At 36.5% G+C, this 25,396-nt stretch overlaps 1 protein-coding gene across 6 annotated transcripts in view; it reads right to left on the bottom strand.

Annotated features, from left to right (window-relative positions):
- Positions 1-1,697: 1,697 nt before the first annotated feature.
- The window catches only part of LOC149084773 (guanine nucleotide exchange factor for Rab-3A-like), a 199,237-nt gene continuing 175,538 nt past the window's right edge, over positions 1,698-25,396 (bottom strand). For 2 of the 6 annotated variants that reach the window (XM_089232509.1, XM_089232508.1), the window contains exons 10-11: positions 23,812-23,878; positions 1,698-4,757 (exon numbers count right to left, since the gene is read on the bottom strand). In XM_089232509.1, coding sequence (XP_089088635.1) covers positions 4,672-4,757; positions 23,812-23,878 — 153 coding nt within the window. In that variant the 3' untranslated portion in view covers positions 1,698-4,671. The remainder of the gene's footprint in view (positions 4,758-23,811; positions 23,879-25,396) is intronic. The other 4 variants (XM_089232511.1, XM_089232515.1, XM_089232514.1 and 1 more) reach the window with 3 other exon arrangements.

Below are 25,396 nucleotides of genomic sequence, written 5' to 3'. Positions count from 1 at the left end.
CACTTTCGCCCTAGAGGCAACGAATATCTCAATCTTCCCTTGGAGTTCATGTGCACTGAACGGGACTGTACATGGACGGTCAGACCTAACTCAGGCCAAAGCTCACAATTGTTGACAATGCCACTAGATGGCGACTTTTCCGAGGATGATGTCACTCTCCGCTATCCATACAGATTTTTTAACAGCTGGCTGATGCAAAGATATATTTTGGAAAGAAAAAATTCAGCTGCCCCTGCGGAGAATCGGCACACAAGCTTCAAGGAAAGAACGAGATATTCGTTGCCTCTGTAGTCTAGTGCGTTCACCCGGATAGTGAAAGGATGTGGGTTCGATTCCCTGCAGGGGCAGTTGAATTTTCTCTTTCCGAAAGATATCTTCGCATCACCCACCAGTTAAAAACCTTTGTAAGTATAATGTAGTATACAAAGTAGTGAAACCACTTTTTCAAGGTCAAGCGATCATGATAGATGATAAAAATTAAAAAAAGGAAGGGGAAAAAATGTTGGGAAGTTTCTTTTTACTTTTTGGAACTAGGAAAGAACGCGTGAACGAAATTTTTATACATACTTTTCCGAAGCGTCATTTTGGCATCTCTGCAAAAATATATCTCTCTATACTGTACATGTTCTGATTCACTGACTGATTCATCATCGCCGAGCCGAAACCACTGAAGTTATGAATATGAAATTTGGTTAGTGTGGTTTCATTTTATGAAGTAAAGACCCACTAAAGGTTTCAAAATTCTACCCCTAAAAAAGTTCAAAGGTTATGTAAAGAAATCATGCCGAGCCGAAACCGCTGGAGCTATCTATATTTATGAAATTTGGTCAGTAGTTTTATTTCATGACGTAAAGAGTTGCTAAGAGGGGTTTTTTCGAAATTCAGCCCTTAAAGAGTCCCATATAACCTTTGAGGAGCCACCTCCCCCCACCCTAATGACCAATTTGGTCAGTAATTTTATTTTGTAATGTGAAAACTCACTGACAATGAATTCTTCAATATTCATACTGTAAGGAGAACATGGGGCAATCATTGCTGAGCCCAAACCGCTGAAAGCTATAAATATATAATTCGGTCAATATTATATTTTATAATATAGAGACGCACCAAGACAGGATTTCTAGAAATGCAACACACAAGAGGTTCATGAGGGATTCAAATGTTATTGGAAGGAATCATCGCCAAGCAATTTTCAGATTACCAAATCCACGCGAGCGAAGCCGCGGGTAAAAGCTAGTGTGTGTATATATATATATATCAGATTTACGATATAGATCTGTGTCTCCTAAGATAGATCTATATCATGAATCTGATATAGATCTTTTCGTCAGATTCACGATATAGATTTATGTATTTCAAACTGTATTAAAATAATTTATTGTTCTAAGTTGTCCTTCAAAGCAAAAATTATTCACATGGAATCAAATACATATTCAACTGAAAAATTAAAGACTTCATCAATTAATATCATAAATAATTTGCACCATATAGGATGAGATAGTTCTAAATCGTAATTATGAGACATCTGATATTCCTCTGACATTTCGATATATAACGATATGGTCCTATGTCGTTGTGCTACTGGGAGTACAATTCATTTATGTTTCAAGTTTCATTTTTTTAAAACCCGATGGTTATTTTTGAATCACCCTGTATATAAAAAAATTAGTAAACAATACAGAAGAAAAAAAAGCAACTTATTTTTGAATACATATTTATTGACATTATAAATTTGTTCAAAATGTGTGCGAACTTCCTTAATGTCTATAAACTTCTTTTTGGCACAAATGTATGACCAATTATAAAATATCACAAAAGGTAAAAACATCTATCTGGAAACAAGAAACAGGAAAAAAAACAAACATTTAATTTAAATAGTTCATCATGAAATAATACAAAATTTCAGAAATAAAATTGAAATTGCTCCACATTCAACATGGATTGTGCTACGGGGGGGGGGGGGGATTGCAACAGATATAAAATATAGTGAATTAATGTATTCAAGAGAGATACATTAATTTATACAAAAATTGCCACGTTTTTAAGACAAATAAATTCAATTGGTCGAATGGTCGACACGTTTTGGCTCCTCCACGAGGTCCTGATGACGGCTCTCCATTGAAGAGCCGAAACGCGTCGACCATTTGACCAATTGAATTTATTTGTCTTAAAAACGTGGCAATTTTTGTATAAATTAAAACCAGGCAAAGTTACTCATTTTTTGTGATAATAGAGATACATTATTTTTTAATCTTTCTTTTCTTTTAATGCATATGTTTCTGTGAGAAATAATCTGCATTGTATTGAACTAAGCAGCCCCTTACCCTTTAAGCAGCGCATTGATAAGATATCTTGCCTCCTTAAAAAGCCTCTTATTTTAACATTGACAATCCCAGATATTTATTTTGCAAAAAAAGTTCATTTCATAATCGAACACTTTTTCCTATACCCCTTAGTTTGCACCTGCTAAAAATCGGAAGCAAGTCTACTTCATTAAAAAGATATGGAATTTTGAAGGGAGTCCGATGAATTCGGCTGTGCCACTTAAAGGGTTAAAATATTCATGAAAATGAGACATATTACTGATTCAAAATTTGTGTCAAAATAATAAAAACCTGATTTAATAATATTTACATTAGCTTTTTTAGAAAACTTGATGAAATAAAATATTTTGCCCAAAATGGCATGATAAAAAAATAATTTAAACCCATAAACATGGGCAATTTTGTCACTCTATTTTAACTGAAAATCATAGGTTCAAAAAAATGCTTTTTGATTTTTTTTTTTTCTATGTACACATTACTCTACTAGCACACAAATATCAAGCTAGGGAGTAAGGTCAAAAAGTAATTTTTTAAAGGATGATGCATAAACTGGTGTAGGCACTCCTCATCTGCAATGCAAGGATAGTTGGTATAGTCATATACTCACGTTTTCACACACCTTTTAATTCTATTGCCAGTTTTGATTTTAACTGTTTTTTTTAGCAAAATTAAAAGATTCAAGCAAAGAAATTCCATGAAATGATAGACAGTTTAGCATGATGACTTGCTTCCAGAGGTAGGCCTGAAATATTTTTTAACAGTTCTGGCTGCAAACAAAAAACACCCCTGAACCTTATCCAGAATCATAAATTTCAGAGCAAAAATTTCTCGCCACATTTTCTTTCACAATATTCCCATACAACAAGGTTCAAAATCATAAGTGTAAAAAAATACTAAAAAGGTGTGCAATTATGGATATATTAGAAAGCTGCTAAACATCTGAAACATAGTCGAAAATCAATAGATAAATTGGTGGCGGAGCAGCTTTGTTGAATATTTCCATAGGGATAGTTATTAAATATATTTTGTTTTTTTTATTTATATCTTATTTTTGAAATATATGACATCCATATTTATTATGGGAATTTTTTTTCTCAGCCACCTCGTTGGGCATTTTGCCTGTTGTGGCATTGTATTCGTATGTTAAATATGTACCATATTTTAACGTGTATAAGGAATCTATGCCAAAAACTGGGTCCTAAAAATAGGGGGTTTCCTATACATGAATAGTATTATAGATATTAATAAATTACTAAATTTTCCCCAAAACTCAAATATTCATAACTTGCAACATGGCAAGCCACACATTCAAGCAACAACGCATATAAATCGACCGATGTAAAAGAGAAGCTGATATAGACAGTATGGTATAACATGCTTTTTGCTAAATGATTTCATTAAAAAAAAAGAAACCGATAGTACAGAGGATGATGCAATTTATGATTAGAGTGACTCTGATGATGATAATGAACTACTTGATGTCGCTGATTATGATGTATCAGATGAGAGTGATGAGGAATTAAATGGTCTGTATGATGAATAGAAAATATCTTTGAGAGAGGTACAAACTTTTTTCCAAATTTATGCCCAAAAAAATCGGGGGGAGGATTCCTAATAAACATTAAAATATGGTAATATTATTTTGCTTCATAAATAATGTAACTGTTGTTTTGATTGGTTGAAATAAATAATTTTATGTTCTCTACAGCAGTCTGTTTTATTTTCAATCACAGTATGTCATAGGTTGAAGATTACTTCACATCACGAGGATAAGGGGAGGCACTGAGAAATTTCTCCTCTGAAAAAAGGGTCAATCAGTCAAAACGTTTGGAAACCAATTGTACAAATTAGTATATTTTTAGAACACCAGGATCTATTCTCATATAGTTCTGTTAACTCAGCAGCAGACAATGATGATACTTATGACATTTTATTGGAATTTGTGCACAATATATATATATGGACCAAGAATATTATATCTATCATTCTACTGTCAATATCTGCATATAATAATTTACCACTCATATGCAAAGAACCAAACAGTTATAGTATAAAATGGTTTATGATCCCTTTAAGCTGTTTTTAAAGATGTCAAAATTTCATTCCATTGAAATTATTCCTAAAAGTTAAAATGTTGAAAAAATGAGTGACCTATATATTAACATGTTTTAAAGGATACTGCAGAATTTATTTGAAACAAAATAGGACAATCCAATTCACACAGAAAATCTGGCAACCTATGTGAAAAAATTACATTTACTTTTTTTAAAAAATGGCACGACATTTCATGCATAAATCAGCCAAGAAATAAACAAGATAAAAAAAATATATAGTTTTCTGACAAAAATTATGAAATAGAATCATTTTGGAGACCCAGTCTGGCAAGAACAATAGCTTTTCTTTTTTTCAGGACTTCAAGATAAACTTCATGTACTACAATAGAATAAAAAAAAGTTACAAATGCAGTAAAACATCAGACTTGAGAAATAATATACAGGGTGTCAAGTAAGTCCTAATTCAGCTTTTATCTCATCAACTGTTCATCGTAGAGTTCTTATCCGAGGATGATGTGACTCTCCGCTATCCATAAGAAGGTTTTTAACAGCTGGCTGATGCAAAGATATATTTTTGGAAAGAGAGAAAATTCAACTGCTTGCGGGGAATCGAACCCATGTCCTTTCACTTTCCGGATGAATGCCTTAGACCACAAAGGCAACGAATATCTCAATCTTTCCTTGGAGATCATGTGCACTGAACGGACTGTACATGGATGGTCCCGAGCTCCAAGGAAAGATTGACATATTAGATGCCTTTGTGGTCTAGGGCGTTCAACCGGAAAGTGAAAGGACGTGGGTAACATCCCTCACAAGGGCAGTTGAATTTTCTCTTTTTCCAAAAATATATCTTCGCATCAGACAGCTGTTAAAAACCTTCATATGGTTCTTATCTAGAAAATGAGTTAAGAAATCACTGTACCAAATTCCAGATCGAGTGAAAGTACAGCATGCTGTAAAATAAAGTATCTAAATTTTTGTACGGTCACGCTGTCTTCTTTCAATTAGAAAGTTGTCTCGTCTCTTCTGAGGCCAACAAAACAAATTTAATTTTTCTAAGTGCAAAATTCAAAGATATTTGAATTCAAAAACCGGAGAAATGTTGGGAAAGAACACCATAAATTTATGGACAACACTCTTTTCCCTCATTTTTATACTGTTCTTTTTCAACTTTTCTCCGATTTTTTAATTTAGGATTAAAAAATCGGAGAAAAGTTAAAGTTAGCTCAGCGAGTATTGCACTTAGAAACATGGAATTTTTTTGTTAACCTCAGAAGAGGCAGGGCAAAAACTTTCTATTTGGAAATTAAGGGGCGGGGGACAGTATAAAAATTTAGATTTTTTTATTTTATGACACTGTATTTTCACTCTCAGGACTGGTACAGTGTGATTTCTGAACACATTTTGAGCATTTTTCAAATTGAAACCATATCTTTATGATGAACGGTGGATGAGATGAAGGCCATAACAGGATTTTAAAGACACCCCGTATAAGAAACATGAAAATTGCTAAAAAAAGTAAGGTATACTGGGATAAGTGAGAAAACCAATATATTTTTCCATTTCAACTATTCCGGAAAGTGTGAATCCGCCTAATATCATTATTTTGGAGGCACATCCATCCTTTATTATTTTTAATGTCTCATTATAATACAGTTGCAATATTTCTTAAGGAAAATTAAGAATTGGGGAGGTTCTATTTCCCACACATTTTCCTTGTACAGTGGAACCCAGTGAAGTGACACTTACCCTGCATTAGCTGTATCAACTACTACCACTCATAGGCGGAGATAGACGCAGGCTAAGAACATAGTGGGAGCAGCGAGCAAAGCGATGAATGAGAAGGAAGAGAAGCGAGATGAGAATATAGCTGCGAGCAAGGAACATGGTACACATAGTGGGGGCATTTAATATAGCAGAGAGTACTGAATAGAAACTCGCAATCAGCTTGGTTTTTTTAATTAAAGAATGCTTAAAAATTTCATAATTATAAAAACCATTGCTCAGACAACAGTTTAGAAATAATAGTGTTTTGTGAATATCGACATTTGTAAATACAACGGAAAATATTCCTCATATTTTGGTCGCTTTCCTCCCTACATCTTTTCCCGCGGCACTTGAGTGCGATCACTTCTCAAAAGATCAATAATATTTTCTACTAAATTTGTTGGTTTCATTTTTTTAACACAAGAAACGTAATTATTAACACCCAAAAAATCCAGCATAAAAACATTCAGTACGCTTCCAGTATGGAAATATTGACGGTACACAAGAAAATAAACAAACAAATAAAACTTGCCAATTTTTCCACAGAAACATACATGATTTTTAATTCAGACTACTCAAATACATTTACCCACACATGGTGTATGATAAATTAACTTAAAACTCAAAATATAAATATTATAAACTCAAAATATAAATCATTTTCGGTTTGGTTAAGCACGTGCACACGAAAAAAGTTTGACGGGAAATATATGAAAATTATATTCGGTACTTGCTGTTTTCATTTGATCATCCACACCATTTTATAGTACGTCCAAAACATAACATCAACGATGCTGGTGATATTTATGACCTCACTACCCCTTTTTAACAGTGAATACAAGCCCTTCAACGGCCATCTTGAAGCTGCACACAAGCGAGCAGAGCGGCGAAAACAAAATATCTTGAAAGAGCTGCTATCATTGCTTGTGGCGGAATTCCCGCTCTGCTGCTGTGCGCGCCACTATACGCAGGTGCATTGGAATCAGTGTGTTTCATTTTGCTGCTCGGATTTCTTCTCCCATCGTTGCTTTGCTCTCCGTTTCACTATGTTTTCAGCCTTAGAGGTCTGGAAGGGCACGGTCATTATTTCTGGGGAGCAAGATGATGATGACGTCAATTCATATATACATTAGATCAGTCAACTTCACCTTTGACGCTGGGGGGCAACACCCCCAGCCCCCCGTATCTCCGCCCATGCGACTACTTAACCGTATATGCACATCTTACACATTCCTCTATGGAATTTCTAATGAATAGGTACATGCCAGAAGTGTGTGTACATGTTGTGAACCTAATGTGAAATTTGTTTCTGTGTAATGCCGGTTGTGTGCAGTCTGGGGTGGTCTTAGGGCAGTGCGACCAGTGCAACTGCACCGAGCGCCAAATGAGAAGGGGCGCGAATCACGTTAGATATACATTACTAGAAAAATATCTTTAAGATACATATTTAAAAAAATAACTATACAATGGAACTTCGGTTAACGAGGAACTTAATTCGTTCCGCAAACGTGCTCGTTATATGAGTCGTTATTCGAATCAAACTCCCCCATAGGAAATAATGGAAACACGGATAATTCGTTCCACAATTATTCATTCACGTAAAAATGACTAATAAGAACAGCATTTAATCAATAATACAATGCAATAATAATAATAATGTAATACAATAAAATATATATAATGTAATACAATAAAATATATATAATGTAATACAATAAAATATATATAATGTAATACAATAAAATATATATAATGTAATAAAACCATGGCCCCCACATCCTGAAGCAGGGCCCCTAGGCTTTATTATTATTATTGCATTGTATTACGGGCCCCCAGACCAGACTTTCACGGGGCCCCCCTTATGATGAATTTATAGAGTGAAAAAACAAAAAAATGATTAAAATCCTCCCGGGCCCCAGGGCTGGAGCCTTGTCAGCCCATCCCTTGTGGGGGCCATGGTAATAACACCATAAACAAACATGCGATACAATAATGTATACAAATCAATTTATTCTAAACGACGAGAGAGAAGAGGACTATGTCGTGTTGGACCATTCATGGACTCACTGTGGTTTTAGATTCTTGTTCTTTTCGTGCGATTTTAAAAAGAACGTATCCAATGACACTTGCTTTTTGCCTCCTTTTTAGGATTTCTCGGAGATGAGAAATTGCATTGTCGTTGGACAGATTTATTGCTTTCTTTACTGTGCTTCTATTTCATTGGTACTTCTCTACAGAGTTCTGCATTTTGCACATCCCTCTAATCACATTTGAAAAGTGAGGGACTTCTCACTTCTCTCTCCTTCAGAAAAAGATACCCTCAATATAAGCTCTTCCTGTTGCATGCAATGGAGGTCCATCAGTTTGTCTATGGTCAACTCCTGGCCAAGCAGAATTTATATAAAAAACAAGCGCACATAAGCGCGATTACAATGCAACGTCTAGTTTCGTATAGTAGTCACACAATTTTTCCAGTGAGGCACGCTGGCCGGACACTGTAGGGGAGAATATTACCTACATTTATACAGTACGTGTGTGCACGGAAGCGAAAAATTATCAGCTTAGTTGTGAAAACGTGACAATAAATAAACAAAGCACAAAATTTTTGCTCGTTATGCGAATTGCTCGCTAACCGAACTGTGTGTTACCCGAAGTTCCACTGTATGTTTTTGTAATTAAATTTTTAACGTAATTATGACTGATGCAACCTCTCTCAGAAAAAAAAGTTATAGATAAGATGCAGTGGTTTTATCCACACTAAAGCTGCTTCGAAGTTATAACTCGTCATGCAGCTTTGATCCACTAAGAAATTCATATACAAATACAGGGCCACAACAGGCAAAATGCCCAACGAGGTGGCTGAGAAAAAGATGGCCATAACAAGTATGGATGTCATATATTACCAGAATACAACAACCCAATTAAAAATGCAATCACAAAAACTATAAACAATATATATATGATAAAATATTATACAATGCCCATAAAAAATATTTGAGGTTGTCTTACTCTAACTATGGATAGCTTCTCAATTTACATTAACTTATCTCATAAACTAAGGGGTAGATCAATTGCTTTTGTCAATAAATTTAGGCGGCCTTCATCATTTTGAATGAAGACGTATAACAACATATTTATTGTATTTCTTTTTAAACGTGCCAATTATGTTAGAATTTACTACCCCCGGTCAAGCTATTCCATTTATTAACAACCCTATTAGAGAAAAATTCCCTGCGGCACACCACACCATAACCTAGAATTGTCCCTTACCAATCGATATTACCCCTTATTGTCCCTTACCCTATTCAATCGATTATTTTTTATTTCAATGTAATTTTTCCTAAACGTATAATCCACGGACTATACGCAGCAGAATAGGGTAGGATAATTGGGACTTCTATGGAAATAAAGTAGTGTACCTCATGTATCCAAAACAAACAGCCGCAAATCCATTTCGAATAAGAGAAATTTCGGATATGTGTCTTTGTATATTTGAAATGAGGTTTTTTGAAGCTGAAGAAATATAGCATTAAATGTATGTTACGGTAAATGCGTTGAATCAGTAAAGCATATCGGTAATGCATAATCACCAATCATCTCGGTAGGTTCGATAAATTTCGCAACATTTATCACTTTTACTGGCGATTATGCATAATCCGTTTAGACCCTGTGTGCACGAACGTGCGAGTTGCTTCTTTTCACTTTAGATATTGTCTTTTTAACCTCAGGGATGTTCAGCCTAAACTTCAAGAATTGTGCGTTATTGTTGAAATTAAAGTCAAACTCCCTGAGGTTAAAAAAAAATTACAGAGGGGAAAAAAACCCCTTCCCAGTGCCATCTTAACGCATGGGCCCACCCGAGCGCGGCCCAGAAGCCTTAAGAGTAGAGGGGGGCCTCACAAAAATGAGATCTAGTTAAAATTTTCTAGAATTTACTAGGTAGGGCCTCAGAAAAACCACTTGGCCAGGGGGTCGTAGCGTGCTTTCTCGGGAGCAGTCTTTTCTTGGAGTCTCATTGAATTAGTTATGTTCAGAAAAAGGAGGAGTTACAAGCCCCCCCCCCCCATTCGGCTCAGGGCACCGCTTAAGTTGCCTCAGAATAGTTAGGGGGTCTGCCCAAGTTGCAAGGGCCTGGTGCTTTAGCTGGTGTTTACCTGCCTTCTGTTTCTTAGTACTGGGTCTGAAAGGGATAATTTCAAATGAAGTTCATGAGTTTTATAACTATGAAAGAAATCATACGGAAATATCACTTTAATTTAACCACTTTTATTACCAGCTTAGCCCATACATGATGCGCACACTACACGAATTTTACCCTAAAATTCAATTAAAATAAGTTTGAAGAAGATGGATCCTTTGTGACGGGTACCGTTTCTGATGGGTACATAGACGGAGGGGCAGGGGCAAGCACCCAGGGGATGAGATCCCATGGGGGCCTGCCCCGGCTCTCCCGCTCCTCTCCAGCGAGACCTAACCCAATAGGTTGACTAAAGGGCTTATATCCCTCACGGGACAGAGCCAGTCTGGACTTCAGGGTACCCTGCATAAATGTGTGACGTTTTGCTTTTTAATGGTTTTAAATCCCTTAATTAAATCAAACAAGTTGGGTTTTTATTCTTGTTTACAAGTTGAATAGCAGTAATCCCATTCTAGGAAAAAAGCTTTTCCGACTTCTTCGTCCCTTAATATCCAACCAAGAGGTGGGGGGGGGACTGATGGGGACGATCACCACACCAAGTCTGATAATATGGTAGAATAAATCTGTCCCGTAAAATACAGGTCAGTAATGACTAGCAAAAATTGCCTTCTCCGACACGATTCGCGAATGGTGGGGGCGCTGACTACTATTTTTGCACCAGGCGCTACTTGGTGTAAGACGGGCCCTGTGTGTAGTGTATACTACTATCTCTCTGCCATAAATTTTTTTCTAACTATGAATGAAGTGTAATGATTGTATGTTGTAGGCCTGTTGCCCTCTTTGGAGACTTAATGGGAAGATTTTGGCTCGCAAAAAATTTGAGCCTCAAAATTGGGAACCACAGAAAATTAACTTCAGCTGACCACCACTGCAGCGACAGTGGGGTTCGAACCTGGGTCCTCACATTGCGAGTTCATCACTATGACCCCTTGACCACCACAGCAGCTAGCGCTAGCTTTATCAATTGTGGTACGAAACTGAAGAAAGGGATAAACCTGTTGATTCAGTACTAGATGGTTCTAAAGACCTGAAAGACTTTAGAACCATCAAGTCTGTCAAGAAATTGAGGAAGAATGAAACTTTATAAAGATAGTACTGAAAACCATGAGAGTAATAAAATGAAATGATTGTTTTGAGAATAATAAAATGTTTGAGCTTTCTATGGTTCAAATGAATTTTTTCTCCTTGTTTACAATGGAACCAATGATAAAGGTAAATAAGAAAAAAACATGAATTTCCTAATATGTGTTAGCTTCAAGCGATGGACCAGACTAAAAGCAATTGAGTTCTGAGTCTTATTCAGGGATGTCATGAGATGTCTGCTTGCGTAGCCAAAGCAATACCAATCATTTTCACGGTATTGCTCAGCAATACTAATCACCATTTAAAAATAGCTCATATATTGCACTGAAACAGGGCAGACTTATGGGTGTGTGAAAGGTGTGGTCGCACCGGGCCGCAAAATTTCAGGGGCCACAATTTTTCCAAAAGAAACCCTTTACTTCCCCAGCAGATGTTTTGGAAATTTTTGATTAAAATTTAATTTTTTTCCCATTAAGCTATTAATGATTTTGAAAGGAGGCTTTTGGTGTAAAACCCCTATAATATCATTATTATTGTTATTAGGTATGGCATTAGCTTATTTCAAAGAGGAAAAGAGTGTATATGCAGATGGCCGCATTCTTTACCACTGAAAAAAGTCGGGCCTTTCTTTCTACCATTAAAGAATAACAAGGCTATATTAACCAACCAAATAAAACCTGCTTAGGGCATCAAACGAAATCTAGTAATTTTTTCCCCCTTGAAAACCTCCCCTCTCGTTTGAGTTACCATCTGGTCTGGAGGTACCAATAGTGAGCACAAGGTGCTTCCACTATTGATAGTAGCCTGTAGCATGGTCATCTCTAGATGATGACTGCCCTTCGGAATGTTAATTGCATGCCTTCTGAACTGTCATGCCCTAGGGAGGCTTATCATTAAACAAGCTACAACTCTATACTGTGTCATCATCAATAAAATTCAAACAGGATGAGTTAAAACATGTTGATTCGGTTAGATACCTCAGAGTTTTAATTGATGAGCATCTGTCGTAGTCTAATCATATACTAGAAGTCAGCAAATCGTTAAACTCTTATATAGACATATTTTCAAAAGCAAAGCATTTTGTACCCTTGTAAGTAATGTGCATTGCCGTAAGCAGGGGGGGGGGGGGTTCTAACCCCGCAACTTGAGCCAAGATTATAGTTTCATTTTGCAGGAAAAAACGTAAATCCCCCTCAGAAGGGTAAAATTCAACCCCCCCCCCCTGAGAAAATTCTGTGTACGCCTATGGTAATGTGCATATTATATTTATCACTGTTTTTCTCTAAATTAACTTACTGCGTGGAAGTATGGTCATCTGCCAATCATACATCTCTGCAACCCCTGATAATTGCTCAAAAAAAATATATATATTGAGGGTGATGAGCTTTGCCTCATTAAATGAGCATATGGCTCCTCTTTTTAAACTCTGGCTAATTATGCTGTAGATAGCTTGGTAAAATAGTGATTAGCTATAATAAAGTATGAATCAATATATAAGCCAACACATATTTCCTCTTTTTCTATCCCTGCACACAGATATCCAACAAGATTCTTCAACAGAAACTGCATCCCATAGGCGGAGATAGACTTGGAGAAGTCTGGGGGGGGGGGGCAAGATGATGATGATGATGTCAATTCATATATACATTAGATCAGTCGACTCCACCTTTAACGCTCCACCTTATCTCCGCCCATGCTGCGTCCCCGTACAGCGAGAACAAATTTTAAGAAAAAAAGTTTTTTTCCAGGGTATTCACATTTGGAATTCTCTGCCACTGTGTGTTCAAAATAAATCCTTAGCATTGTTCAAAATGACTGTATTTAACCACCTTCTTGATGAAAATCCCTTGAAATGAACAGTGTGCACTTGTTGAACCCTGTTGTTATCAATGACATAGGCATACGCAGAATTTTCTCGGGGGGGGGGGGGGTTCAATTTTTTTTTCTAATCCATTTTTGCCCTGTGCTTTTCAAAGAAAGAAAGAAAACCAGTCTAGGTGCCATAGAAATGTAACCCATGCATGCTTAACCAATTGCCCACGGGCAGAATGTGGCCCCGGAGTCATCTGTTGTATCTCACAACTTCAAATCTTATTTTGTAAAAATGAACCAAGCAACACTTCTACATTGTTCAAGAGACCCTGCAGCACAGTTTCAGGTCATTCAAGTGGCTCGCACTACATTTACAGATCACCACGGCACAGTTCCAGATTACTCAAGTTACCTCAGCTGCTGTTCCACTTAAGTGACCCGTGGCACATTCCTAGATCACTTAAGTGACTCACTGCTGAGTTCCAGACCACTCAAGTACCCGGAGCACATTCACACGTCATTCAAGTGACCCGCAGCACATTCCCTGATCAGTAAATATGTCGCAGCATATTTACAGATCCCCGCGGCACAGTTCCAGAGCACTCACATATGTTCCTGAATGCCATCTTTTTTTTTTCAAAGACAACGGCAGTCATCAATAGCATGCACACAAACCCCTAGTATGCCTTAAAACACACATGCTAACCAATGGCCCTCAGAGTTATCTTATGTGGCCCAGGACAAATAATAAAACCACACAAGTCGTTCAAGAACAATCATCAAATCATTTAAGTAGGACTCATTTCCAGATTAATTCAATGCCTTGCGGCACATTTCCAGATCATTTATGCTGCCAACAGCATATATCCAGGTCACCTAAGTGACCCCAAGCACATTTCCAGATCACTTGAGTGACCCGAGGCAAACCCTCAGTTAACTCACGTGGCTCGTAGTTCAGTTGCAGATTACTGTAAGTGGCTGGAGGCACATTTACAGATCATTTGAGTGGCCCGCGGCACGCTTCGAGATCGCTTGAGGGACTCGCTGCACACAGATTATTTTAGTGGCGTTCTTGACACATTTCCACTCAAGTGGTCTGCTGCACACTTTCAGATCATCCAAGTGACTTGTGGCACATTTACAGATGGTTCAAGCGGCCCGCGGCACATTACAACTTACCTCAACCTTATGAAGAGTGTGGGGGCCACTTCACTGATTTGAAAACGTGTCGCGGGCCACTGAATTAAGTGATCTCGAACAGCGCCACAGATTTATTTGTGTGATCTGGAAATGTGCCACGGACCACTTAATTGAAGTAAGAATGCACCGGGAGCCACTTGAGTGATCTGGAAATATGCAGTGGGTCATTTAAATGAGGTAAGAATGTGCCGCGAGCCACTTAATTCATTTGTAAGTGTACCGAGGCCACTTGAGGCACGCCATATTTAGGCCATGGGTTTAGCACATGCTTAAAATAAGGGGCCGTTCAAGTATTACGTCAGCAAATTTTTAGAGATTTTTGACCCCTTCTTCTCCCTTGTTAGAAATCAGCAAAACTCTTACCCTCCCCTTTCAGCGCTCTGCCCCCCACCTCCTAACGCATAGTGGTTGGATCAGAGACGTACGTGGGAAGGGATCTTGGTTGGGGGCTCGTGGTCGTTCTACCCCTCCTCCCCAATCTATATATATAGACGATCAAAAATATATTTTTTAATCAAATTTTTTTTTTTCAGAATTAAAATTTCGAAAGAAAATATCTTATTATAATGTGAAAATTTCTGTTAATTTCAATACTATTTGAAGGCTAAGAATTCAAAATTTCTTTTTAAGAAATTCATTGTGACCCTACCTCTAAGCCCATATATAATCCTTGACCCGCGGTAAACACTTCGTCGGTGCGGACCAAATGCGGCCTGATCCTCTCAAACCTAATTTTGTAAAAATGAACCAAGCGGCACATTTAGAGGTCCCTTGAATGACATGTGGCACAGTTTTAGAGCACTGGCGCGGCCACCAGTGTTGTTCTACATCACTCTGATACCCGCGGAAAATTCTAAGATTACTTAAGTGATCCATGGAATAATTACGGATCACATGAGTGATGCGTGGCACGGTTCCGGAGCACTTAAGCGGCCCGGACCAGCACTTCCTAGAGATAGGCCTCTGCACTGTTTGCTATAAACGCGGCACAGGTCCAGAGCACCTAGATCCGCTAAGTATTTAGAGATCATTAAAGTGGCTCTGTAGGGAACTCAATAGGGAGAATGTTAGTTCAGGTGCCCACAAACTAGCGAAAAGTTTTTCTCGTTTTTGGCGCAACGAGTAAGATGCCATTAAGAATACTGTATTTCACATTTTTATAAAGGGTGGGTGATGAAGTAATCATCCTAACACCCCTCCCCCGTCATCAAAAAGCAGCAAATCAGAAACCCCTCCCCCCCCCACCACCATCGATGCTGACGTAATACTTGAATGACACCGAGCATAGACACCCGAAAGTTATTTCCTGACGTTAAAAAAACTGGATTTAGAAAGCGGCTAATCGGCTTCTCCCCCGTAAAACCAGACGTGGCTCGGGATCTGTCCCGTAAAGCCGGGTTTTCCTAGGAGCAGGTTTTCTATGCCAAGCGCAACGTGAATCACCTAGAGCGACACGCCGTCCACTCACCAATACGAAAAGCAGTACTACAGAGCGTAATATGGCTCACGACAGCGCTTTACGTCGAGCGTGATAGGTGGACTGCTTCTGGGCAATACCGTCTACTCTAGATTAAGTCTTTTTCTCCCTGAAGAATTTGAATCACGTAACCAGTCGGGAAATTTTCTTAAAAGACATCAATATTTTTTTCAACTATATACACACACATTAATGACCCATTTAAAAAAATTCTTTTGTCCTTTCCCATTAGTTATGCACTGCACTATTCACTTTTTTTAAAATTAAACAATGATTTCATAGATCTCTCTCATTGTAGAGAGAGAGAGTCATCTTAATTCCTTAATTTTTTTTCTATTTGAAAAAGGAAAAACCCAATCATTCTGTACAGTATTATTTCTATAAATATGAGACTTTTTTCTTTTTTTTTTAAAAATCGAGTGTTCCTAAAATTAAACCTTTGCAGAAATATCTTGAAGCTTCTGATTTTTGAACTGATGAATGAGAAAAAAAAAGCCTTGTATCTTTTTTACTCCTAAATATTATTTGATAGCAATAAAAGACACCATAATAATGTCAAATTGGAAAAGTTTATTTACATGTTTCAAAAAATATTGACGCAACTTTATTTTACATGAATATAACATCCTTTCATTGATGTAGGAAAAACAAATCTGTCCACACATGTAATAAATTGAAAAATACACATTTGATAAATGATTTCAATAACCTGATTTTTCAATGATTTTCAGTAATTTCAAATATATTTTGATTTCAAAAATACGCAATTCTGATTTTAATGTAAGTTGGTGGTTATGAGTAAACAGTACAGTCAAAAATAAATATATTTTTTGTGATCATCTGTGGCGTGTACCAAGTAAGACACTATGGAACCCCGATAACTTGAAACCCAAAGACTATCGAAAAATAATTATGTTGACTTAAGCAGATGTCAAGTTAGCGAATTTTATTTCATTTTGCTTCAATTTTTAAAAACTTTTTATGTATGTAATATTGTTGAAAACACACACGTAATTCTAGATATCATTCACAAATTCATAAAAAAATTTTCATATCTGCAATTTCCTACAAAAAGTTTTTGTATTGGGAATAATCTCAAATTTTAGGTGGAAGGGGCATATATTTTAATTGTTGGAAGATGTTATTTGTGAATGAGCATTGCAATTGACCAAACAGATTAATTTCCTCCCCTCATTTAAAACATATCAATTTAGCTTTCTCATGTCTTCTCTCACACTCAAAAATCATTCACACCTGTGGCTGTCATATCAAACGGGTTGAGTTTTCAGGTTCCAAACAGAGAAATAACGGGAAGTAACCCTACTGAAAGGAGTGGAGAGAATTTGATGAATATTAATAAAGAAATAGCAGAAACAATGAAAAATACAATTTTCCCTATACGAGAGTAATGACACAAAATTTTTTGAACTGATCAACGCATGGGTGATTTCTGAGTACAAGTTATGGTAATGCAGTTTAAATTGTAGTCGACTTAAGTGGGATATGGTTCTCATGTATCAAATTGAAATATTTTCCCCAATGAATCGAATATAGTGGCAACCATATAAATAATAAACGGCGAGTTATCAAAGTTGCACTGTAATAAATTTAACGCTTTAAAATACTCATGTTGCGATACAAAAAAACTAGTTAGTGAATAAAATTGGAGGTTGATGTCTCCTTTCCAAATCACAGTAATGTTATATGAAGACATGCTTGCATTTAACGATTATTTTTTTAAATCATTTTTGTCATAACAGACTGTTTCGAATTATATCTGCACCATATTAAAAAAAACCTACTTGGAAAGTATGAACAAGTAATAATCCTTTGCCTGATAGGCATAATTGAAAAGAAACCAACGATAAAGGCAAAGCTATGATTCAAGCGAAAGCATTGATTTTTTTCATGACTTTTAGGGGGGTCATGATTTTTTTCTTACTCTGAAACGGAGTTCCTCACTCAAAATCTGAAAATTTTCATAAAACATTAGAAATTCATGGCTTTTCCTTATTGTTTACCTTCATCGTTGGTCACCTCTTAGAAAAATGCAAAAACTTTCTAAATATTCGATCACCTTTCACTTGGCATTTTTTCCTTTCTGATTCAAATTCATCACAAGTCATTTTTTTTATAGAAATTATTTGAGAATGCATCAGTAATAAAACATACGTACTCATATACATGACCTCATAGTGTTATCCATAAATGTTTTTCACATCTTTCTGATAGAAAAATTTCCCTTTCAATCAATAAATTGCATATACACATTTCAAACTCCTACCAGTTTCATATCATTTTTCTCTCTGGCTTGTTTTGAAGTGTGGAACAGTGAAACGCGAGAGTCCCAGTGTACAAAAACACATGGAAGAACCATCTGAATTAACCATAATAAAAAAATTTGTGACCTGACTCGATGGATATGAAAGAGCAACTCCCTGGCAACCTATCAATCACGAACATACTCCTACCCTGTAATAATTGTTGTAATTATTACGTACAGAGTTACAAGAGAAACGCAATTATCTTAAGTCTGTTTCTAAAGGCTCTTGGAAGTCTTCACAGCGTGACTACACAACTATCTCTGGCAAATTGGCAGTAAAATTCGAGCTAACTGTCAGAGTATTACACTTGATCTTTGAAAGGCATCACCGATGGTCGAAGTGATTCAACAGTGGTAAATCATTGAGACAGTTTCTCGAGACCTTACTGTATCCATAGATTTGCCGATCAGGAAGCTTGTTAAATTCGTTGATGGAGGATAGATAATGTTGTCATGACCGTGTTTGGTGCTGAGCAGATAATGAAATCAGGAACGCTTCCTCAGGGTTCATAATAGCTTGTTGAGAATCTGGCTTGAAATATGGTTTACATACCTGTAAAATGAGAGAGAAGAGCCCTTATAAAAATTTATGGCATTAAATCAATTTATTCTGAAAATAAAAATTTTGAAAAAATAAAATTTGATATAATTTTATTTTACAATTACAATTTTTTTTTCTCTCTACTATCAAAAGATTTTCTACTTGTAGGTACATCTTGAGACAATAAGTTTTCTAAAAAATATTTTTGAAAATATCTAAGCATAAAAAAAGGTAAAACTTTCATAATATTCACAATGTTAAAAGTATATGACAAATTTTCGTAATGATTAAGTTCTTTAAAAAAAATTAGAAATTAAGAAAGGAAAAAAAATTCCCAAGGTGAACAATTCTACGTTATTAATGCATGCCTAATTTTCATTGAGTTCATTGCCAGTAAGAAATTGAACTAATAACTTTTTAAAAATATGAAAAGATAAAATAAGAAAAATTGTTCAAATAGACAAAATATTAAGTAATATGCTCTGAACACAAATACTGTACCTCATTGTTCAAAATTATATATGATTAAATGTGAAATATGATTAAATGTGAAATATGATTAAATTTCGATATGGAATAGCCTTCAACATTATCAAAGCTAGTAGACTAACGCTTTTATAACCAGAAAAATTAAAGAAATTTTTTTAAATAATACAAAAACGTTCTTACCTTACTATTGCTGGTAATTCTGAAAACCTTTCGATGGCATGCTATTTCTCGGCATCTGAGCACGGTGACTTTTGGATCATTCCTTCAATTTAATTTATAATTCGGCACGACATCGTGAACGGCATCAGAAATATATAAAAATACAAATTTGAAAAAATCGAGACAGTTAAAATAAAATTATAAAAACACGTGCGAAGCAGTGATGAAGAACAACCAAACACGTTCAATCATGCTTCGCTGAGTAAGGTCGTGGGGGAACGATAGCACTACTCTTGCTAACGTCACAGCATACCTGATCACGTGTGCAGAGGCCGGTTATATAGTAGGTGGCGGTCCAGACCGGCCGCGCAATGGTACGCCAAACCGAGAACACCTGTAGTTCAGTAACTTTTTACCAGCACTTACATCAACTTGTGAACAGTGCTGTCAGCAACGCCTCCAAAAACCTGTTTGGAGGCGTTGCTGAGAGCAAATGTTCAGGCCATTCTGAGGCAGACTGCGCAATTTAGCACAACTTCATGCTCAGATGAACACGATCCATCGGAAGTCTGTAAATAAAAGAAATTTGCTCGTTCGGACCGGCTTCCACTACCGTTCGCCATTGCGCCAAATCGTGACAAAGTTTCATTTGGCATGTAAATAAAAGATTGAATTCGCCAATGTCACTAAACAGCACATGAATTTGTAAACTGGTGTTTTTGTCTGATAAAAAAATCGGAGTGCCATCGCAATCAAATTCAAAGATTTAAAATAAAATTATAAAAACACGTGCGAAGCAGAGATGAAGAACAAACAAACACGTTCAATCGTGCTTCGCTGAGTAGGGTCATGGAGGAACGATAGCACTACTCTTGCTGACGTCACAGCATTCCTGATCACGTGTGCAGAGGCCGGTTATCTAGGTGGTCGTGGTTAAATGCGTCGTGTGCCGCGCGTTCCACCGATCTTCTCTTCATTTTTGCTGTGTTTTCTTTCCTTTCCTTTGAAACCGGAGCATGCGGCCGATAGAGTAGCTGACTCCAGGGCCATATACTATAATATACTGATCTGATGCGCCACGCTTGGGAAACACAAATGCGTAGCGTGATTATGTAGCACATTACAGCTGAAGCGAAATGATCCAGTTCGGTTCATGTGGCGCAAAACGCCTAATAGGAAAACCTGCCTTCGAACGCTCCTTACAAGATACGGGGAGAGAAACCTACAGTCTCTTGTGTTTGGACAGAGCCTGTCCCTGTTTTTGCCTTCTTATTTACGGCAACCGATCTCCCAAACAGGTTCGCTTTCTCCACTGGACTTCAGTTTTAGCACTTGGACTATACGGCGTGGGGGCGAAAAGATACGCTTGTCATCGTCCTAAAAAAAAAATATTTTTTCTTTTTCAGTAGCGAGTTGTGAAGAAAATAAAACAAGTCAAAAGGGATGGAAAGCAGTGACATTTTGCGGTTTCTCGGAATTTTCGTAGTGAGATATTGGCTGTAAACAAAAGGAAGGGAGGGATAAAATAGGAATAGTAGGAGAGAATTGGAATAAAATAGGACAACTACGACGAAAGTAGGAAAATAGGAAGGCATTTCTAAAAAATAGGAGCACTGCGAGGTCTGTAAGGGGGTTGTATCCTCATGAAATTGTGCCACTGAAATAATCTTTGACTCGTGCTTTTTCAACTAATTTCTCATAATTTAAATAAATAAATAAATATATATATATATATAAGAAAACAACCTTTAATAGGTGAATACATCATTATTGTACATGCTAAAATATATATTCACTTTATTTTTTACCGTAGATCAGAACAAACTCCGTAGATCGGAAAAACTCCAAATCACAACGCTTCTTTCTGAGGCTTGCACAGTAGGCGCAGTAAAATATCTTACTTTTTTTCCTACACAATGTACTACATGAAATTGATTCTTCAATCAATTCTTCAATAGGCAAAAGGGCGGAGGTGAATAATCCCCCCCCCCCGTGTTCACTATATAATCCCCCCTTTCCCGTTCGAAGAGCCTTTATTCGCTTACCACAACATCCATAGCATGTTTTCAAATTTGACACATGGACACATTTCTCTTCAAATCGAGATGAGTTCTATTTGTACCTCTGAAACTGAAAATTTCATTGATATTTTAGGGGTTTTGATTTGTTTGCAAAATTTTTACAATAGACTCCGGCAGTGCGCTAGTCCACCCAGTCCAGTTATCCGGCGTTTTTAGGAGTGGCTTCTTCGTGCGCAGATGAGGAAATCATGTCACTGCATGTCTTTGCAAAGAATTTTATATCATTTAAATGGATTTTTTCAATTAACTTTCAGTATGCGGGCGATTTCGGTAATCCGGCACACTCCGGTTTGATATGTGTCGGATTAGCAAAAGTACTGTATTTCAATCCACAATATATAGTTGATATAGGAAATATCTGCAAAAATTTGAAATACATCGATTAACGAAACTTGAAAGGTTCGATAGTCGAAGACTTGATCCGCGAGCACAAAGGATCGAGAACTCTTGAGCACCATGACGCTCGCGTGCAAAAGATTGTAGATGGCTGCTGGACAGACAGTGTCGCACGCTTGTCACCATACGTTTGCTGTAGATTTATAGTATTTGCTTGTGACAAAGGCCGAAATGGTTTTCAAAGCTTCAAGAACTTTTTCGCAGATGGGACTTTTAAAAGTTGTAGTAAGCAGTTTTATCAGTTGTATACGATTCATGCAGACATAAGTAGGAATACGAAGGTTTTAACAACTGGCTGTTGCGAAGATATATTTTGGAAAGAGAGAAAATTCAACTGCCCCTTCGGAGAATCGAACCTTCATATGGTAGCGGAGAGTGACGTCATCGCCTAGTATAAGTAGGAATGATGAAGTCAGAATAGTCACAATTCAGTCACCCGATATGTGCTGCTTGGTAATATGACCATAACAGTCACTGATCCACGATACTTCTATTGAGTCTACATTGGTTGCCCAGGCCCTCTTGCAAGCATGCTACCACCTACACCACTGGAGACACAACCCTGCCTTCCTTATTTCACGCACTGTGGCATGAGGCATTGAAGTAGAGGCATTTAGTAGCCTCTCTTAACTTCAGCAAATCGCCCCCAGGTGGGACAGTAAAAATAGACGGCTTTTTCTCAGCCCAATATATCAAGGAAACAGATATTTTCTGGATTTTTATACAGAGGTGAAGCTTGCCCGGAATGCGAGAGGGCCTGAGTTTGAGTCCCGGTGGAGACCAGGTGACCTTTCTTTCGAGTTCACCCTGGTATAAAAAATCCAGAAAATATGTTTCCTTGATCCCATAAACTTTAGATGTGCAGGCAGCTCAGGTAAGTTACTAATTTTAAAGATGCATTTACATAAAAATGCAAGAAAAGTTTTGAGCCTCCAATTGATGATACACCTTATCTACTGATGTCTACCTTACTAACAAAACAAAAATATAAACTTGGTTTGAATGAGAAATGTGAAATAAGAATATTCTCCTGAATATAAAATTTGGAAAAAATATAATCCAGAATATTCTTTTTCTTTTAAATAATGAAAAAAAAAGCAACATTTTTCTTTATATTACGATGTATAATTTATCTTCCATTGTCTGAAACATTCAAAACACAAAACAATTTTTAATGTAATCACCTTATAATGACAACTTTTGGTTAGAAAATATTCTCAGAATATTTTCAAAGGCTTTGTAGTGATAATTTTTTAAACCCTTACAGATTATAAAAATCATTTTAAAATGAGTTATATTTTTAGAAGTAAGGTCAAAGCAGAAAATACTAAAATCAAAATTGACTGGCAAAGGGAAAATTCTTATTCTTATAACCACTTTCCTCCTAAAAAGATACAGAACTGTTATTTTCTTCTATGGCCATACACTCAAATTCTACATCACTCTTATTTACTTGCAAATTGTTCAATTCAGCCGTTTTGGTTTCATTTCCTTGCTATGAACATTTAATATTGTGAGCTGCAAACTCTAATTTCCCCTTTCCCTTCTATTAGCAATCAATTCCTTTCTGCTTTATGTATTATTATCCATTCTTCTTATGCTAAAACTTCTTCTTGTTGCAGCAATTTTAAAAGGAAACTTTTATTAAATGCATTCCATTGCATATTCCTTTCAAGACAGCACTAATATTTTCTGCAGAATAACATACAGCTTTCCAATGAAAGCTTATTTTTCCTCAATATTCATTCAATTCTGAAATAATTCCCTCTAACCTTAAGTCAAGTGGTGAATAAATTCTATTCTATTCTATGCTTATCTTTGCAATATTTCAAAAATTCTCCAAAAGTTATCACAGAGAATTTTACATCTCTAGCTTGAATAGTAGAATGAATTTTATTTATACTTACTACTACTTTTTATGAGACCATTTTCAATATACCTAAGGTAGTTTAAAAAGTTGCATACAGCTGCAATCTGTGGAGAGAATTAAAAATCATTGAATATTATCTATGATATCAGTCAAATCCTGTTATAATGAACTCCAAGGGACTGAAAAAACACTTCATTATAATGAAAATTTGTTACAAAGGAATTTTTGATTTTACAAATTTTAATATTCACTAAAAATCTTTTGTTATAGAGGAATTTGATCTTAAAAAAAATTACTTATTTATGTTTTAGATAATGAAAAGTTAGATAATGAAGTTTCATGTCATATAATGAAAAGGATGAAGTTAAAATTAAATGCATTGAATTATTTTGCATAATTTTTAATTATTTAAAATTTTTTATGCAAATAAATTGGTAATTTTTTTTTTACAATTATTATGGAAACAAGGAAACAACAAATTCCTCCAAAGTATATGTGTGCTCAAACAACTGGTCTGGAAGCTTCTCTCCAGCTGATAAATACTGTTTTGGAGTTTGCAAACTCTAAGGCTTCAGATGCAGTAGGTACCAAAGCATCAGACACAACACTATATATGCACTCAGACTTGCATACACACACTCATACTTCCAGCACAACTCACGTGGTATTAAATTGCCCATGGCGATAGATGGGAGTTGTGCTCGTGCAACGTAGGCTTGCATTTCCCGGTTCTTTAACATTTTACCCCAGTAGCCATTGAATGGATGACAACAATGAAAGAAACAAGATTCAGATTAAACTATAAGTATGTATTAAATTATATATTAACTATTAATATAACGCTTTATCAACAATTATCACAATTAAACCTTTCTCTGGATGACAACAATGAAAGAGACAAGATTTTGATTAAACTATAAGCATTTATTCAATTATATATCAACTATTAATATAATGTTTTAACAACAATTATCACAATTAAACCTTTCTCTCAATATTATAACCGAACAATAAAACTGAACGGTCTCACCGCCATGTCCAGGTTTTCACGTATTAGTTCACATCGTCCGATAGACACTCCCAGGTGTCTACCTCACAGCAGAAGACTCCCCAACACCAGCTTCAGACGGGTTTGGTAGCTCCAAACACACATTGAGGTCACAGCTCAGCCACTGCGTAGGGAACTGGAGGCAAACGTCCACAGGTAGCTGGTCTGGCCACTAACCAATCCACAGGCGACGGGATCACGACGACATTGGGTTTTCGTGTGAAGTCCAGCGATGAGACGGGTGAGGTACCAAGGGCACACCTCTACAGTTTCAACACATTATTTCAGAGAGACGATCTAGCTCACACCTCAACAGGGCGTGATGCCTTAGTGATTAAGACAAGACATTAGTTGGAGGAAGGTAGAAGTGGCTGTTCATGCAGATCTGTCCGGTTTTTATACAGAAGCATTCCCACAATGCCCTAAGGCAGAACCAATCAGAAGATCGAAGGTGCGGTATCAAACTTGCACCTAATTTACATAATTTCATGAGAGAAAAGGAAATATTGTAAAAGTTATAATACTGAATCTGGCAACCAAACATAACAAATTGGCCGATCGGCGAACACAATCC

Source organism: Pholcus phalangioides, unplaced genomic scaffold (assembly GCF_987345545.1).
Source record: "Pholcus phalangioides strain wild (caught in Gottingen) unplaced genomic scaffold, Ppha-v1.0 ptg000007l_1, whole genome shotgun sequence".
NCBI lineage: Eukaryota > Metazoa > Arthropoda > Arachnida > Araneae > Pholcidae > Pholcus > Pholcus phalangioides.
This window is presented reverse-complemented; position numbering and strand designations above follow the sequence as displayed.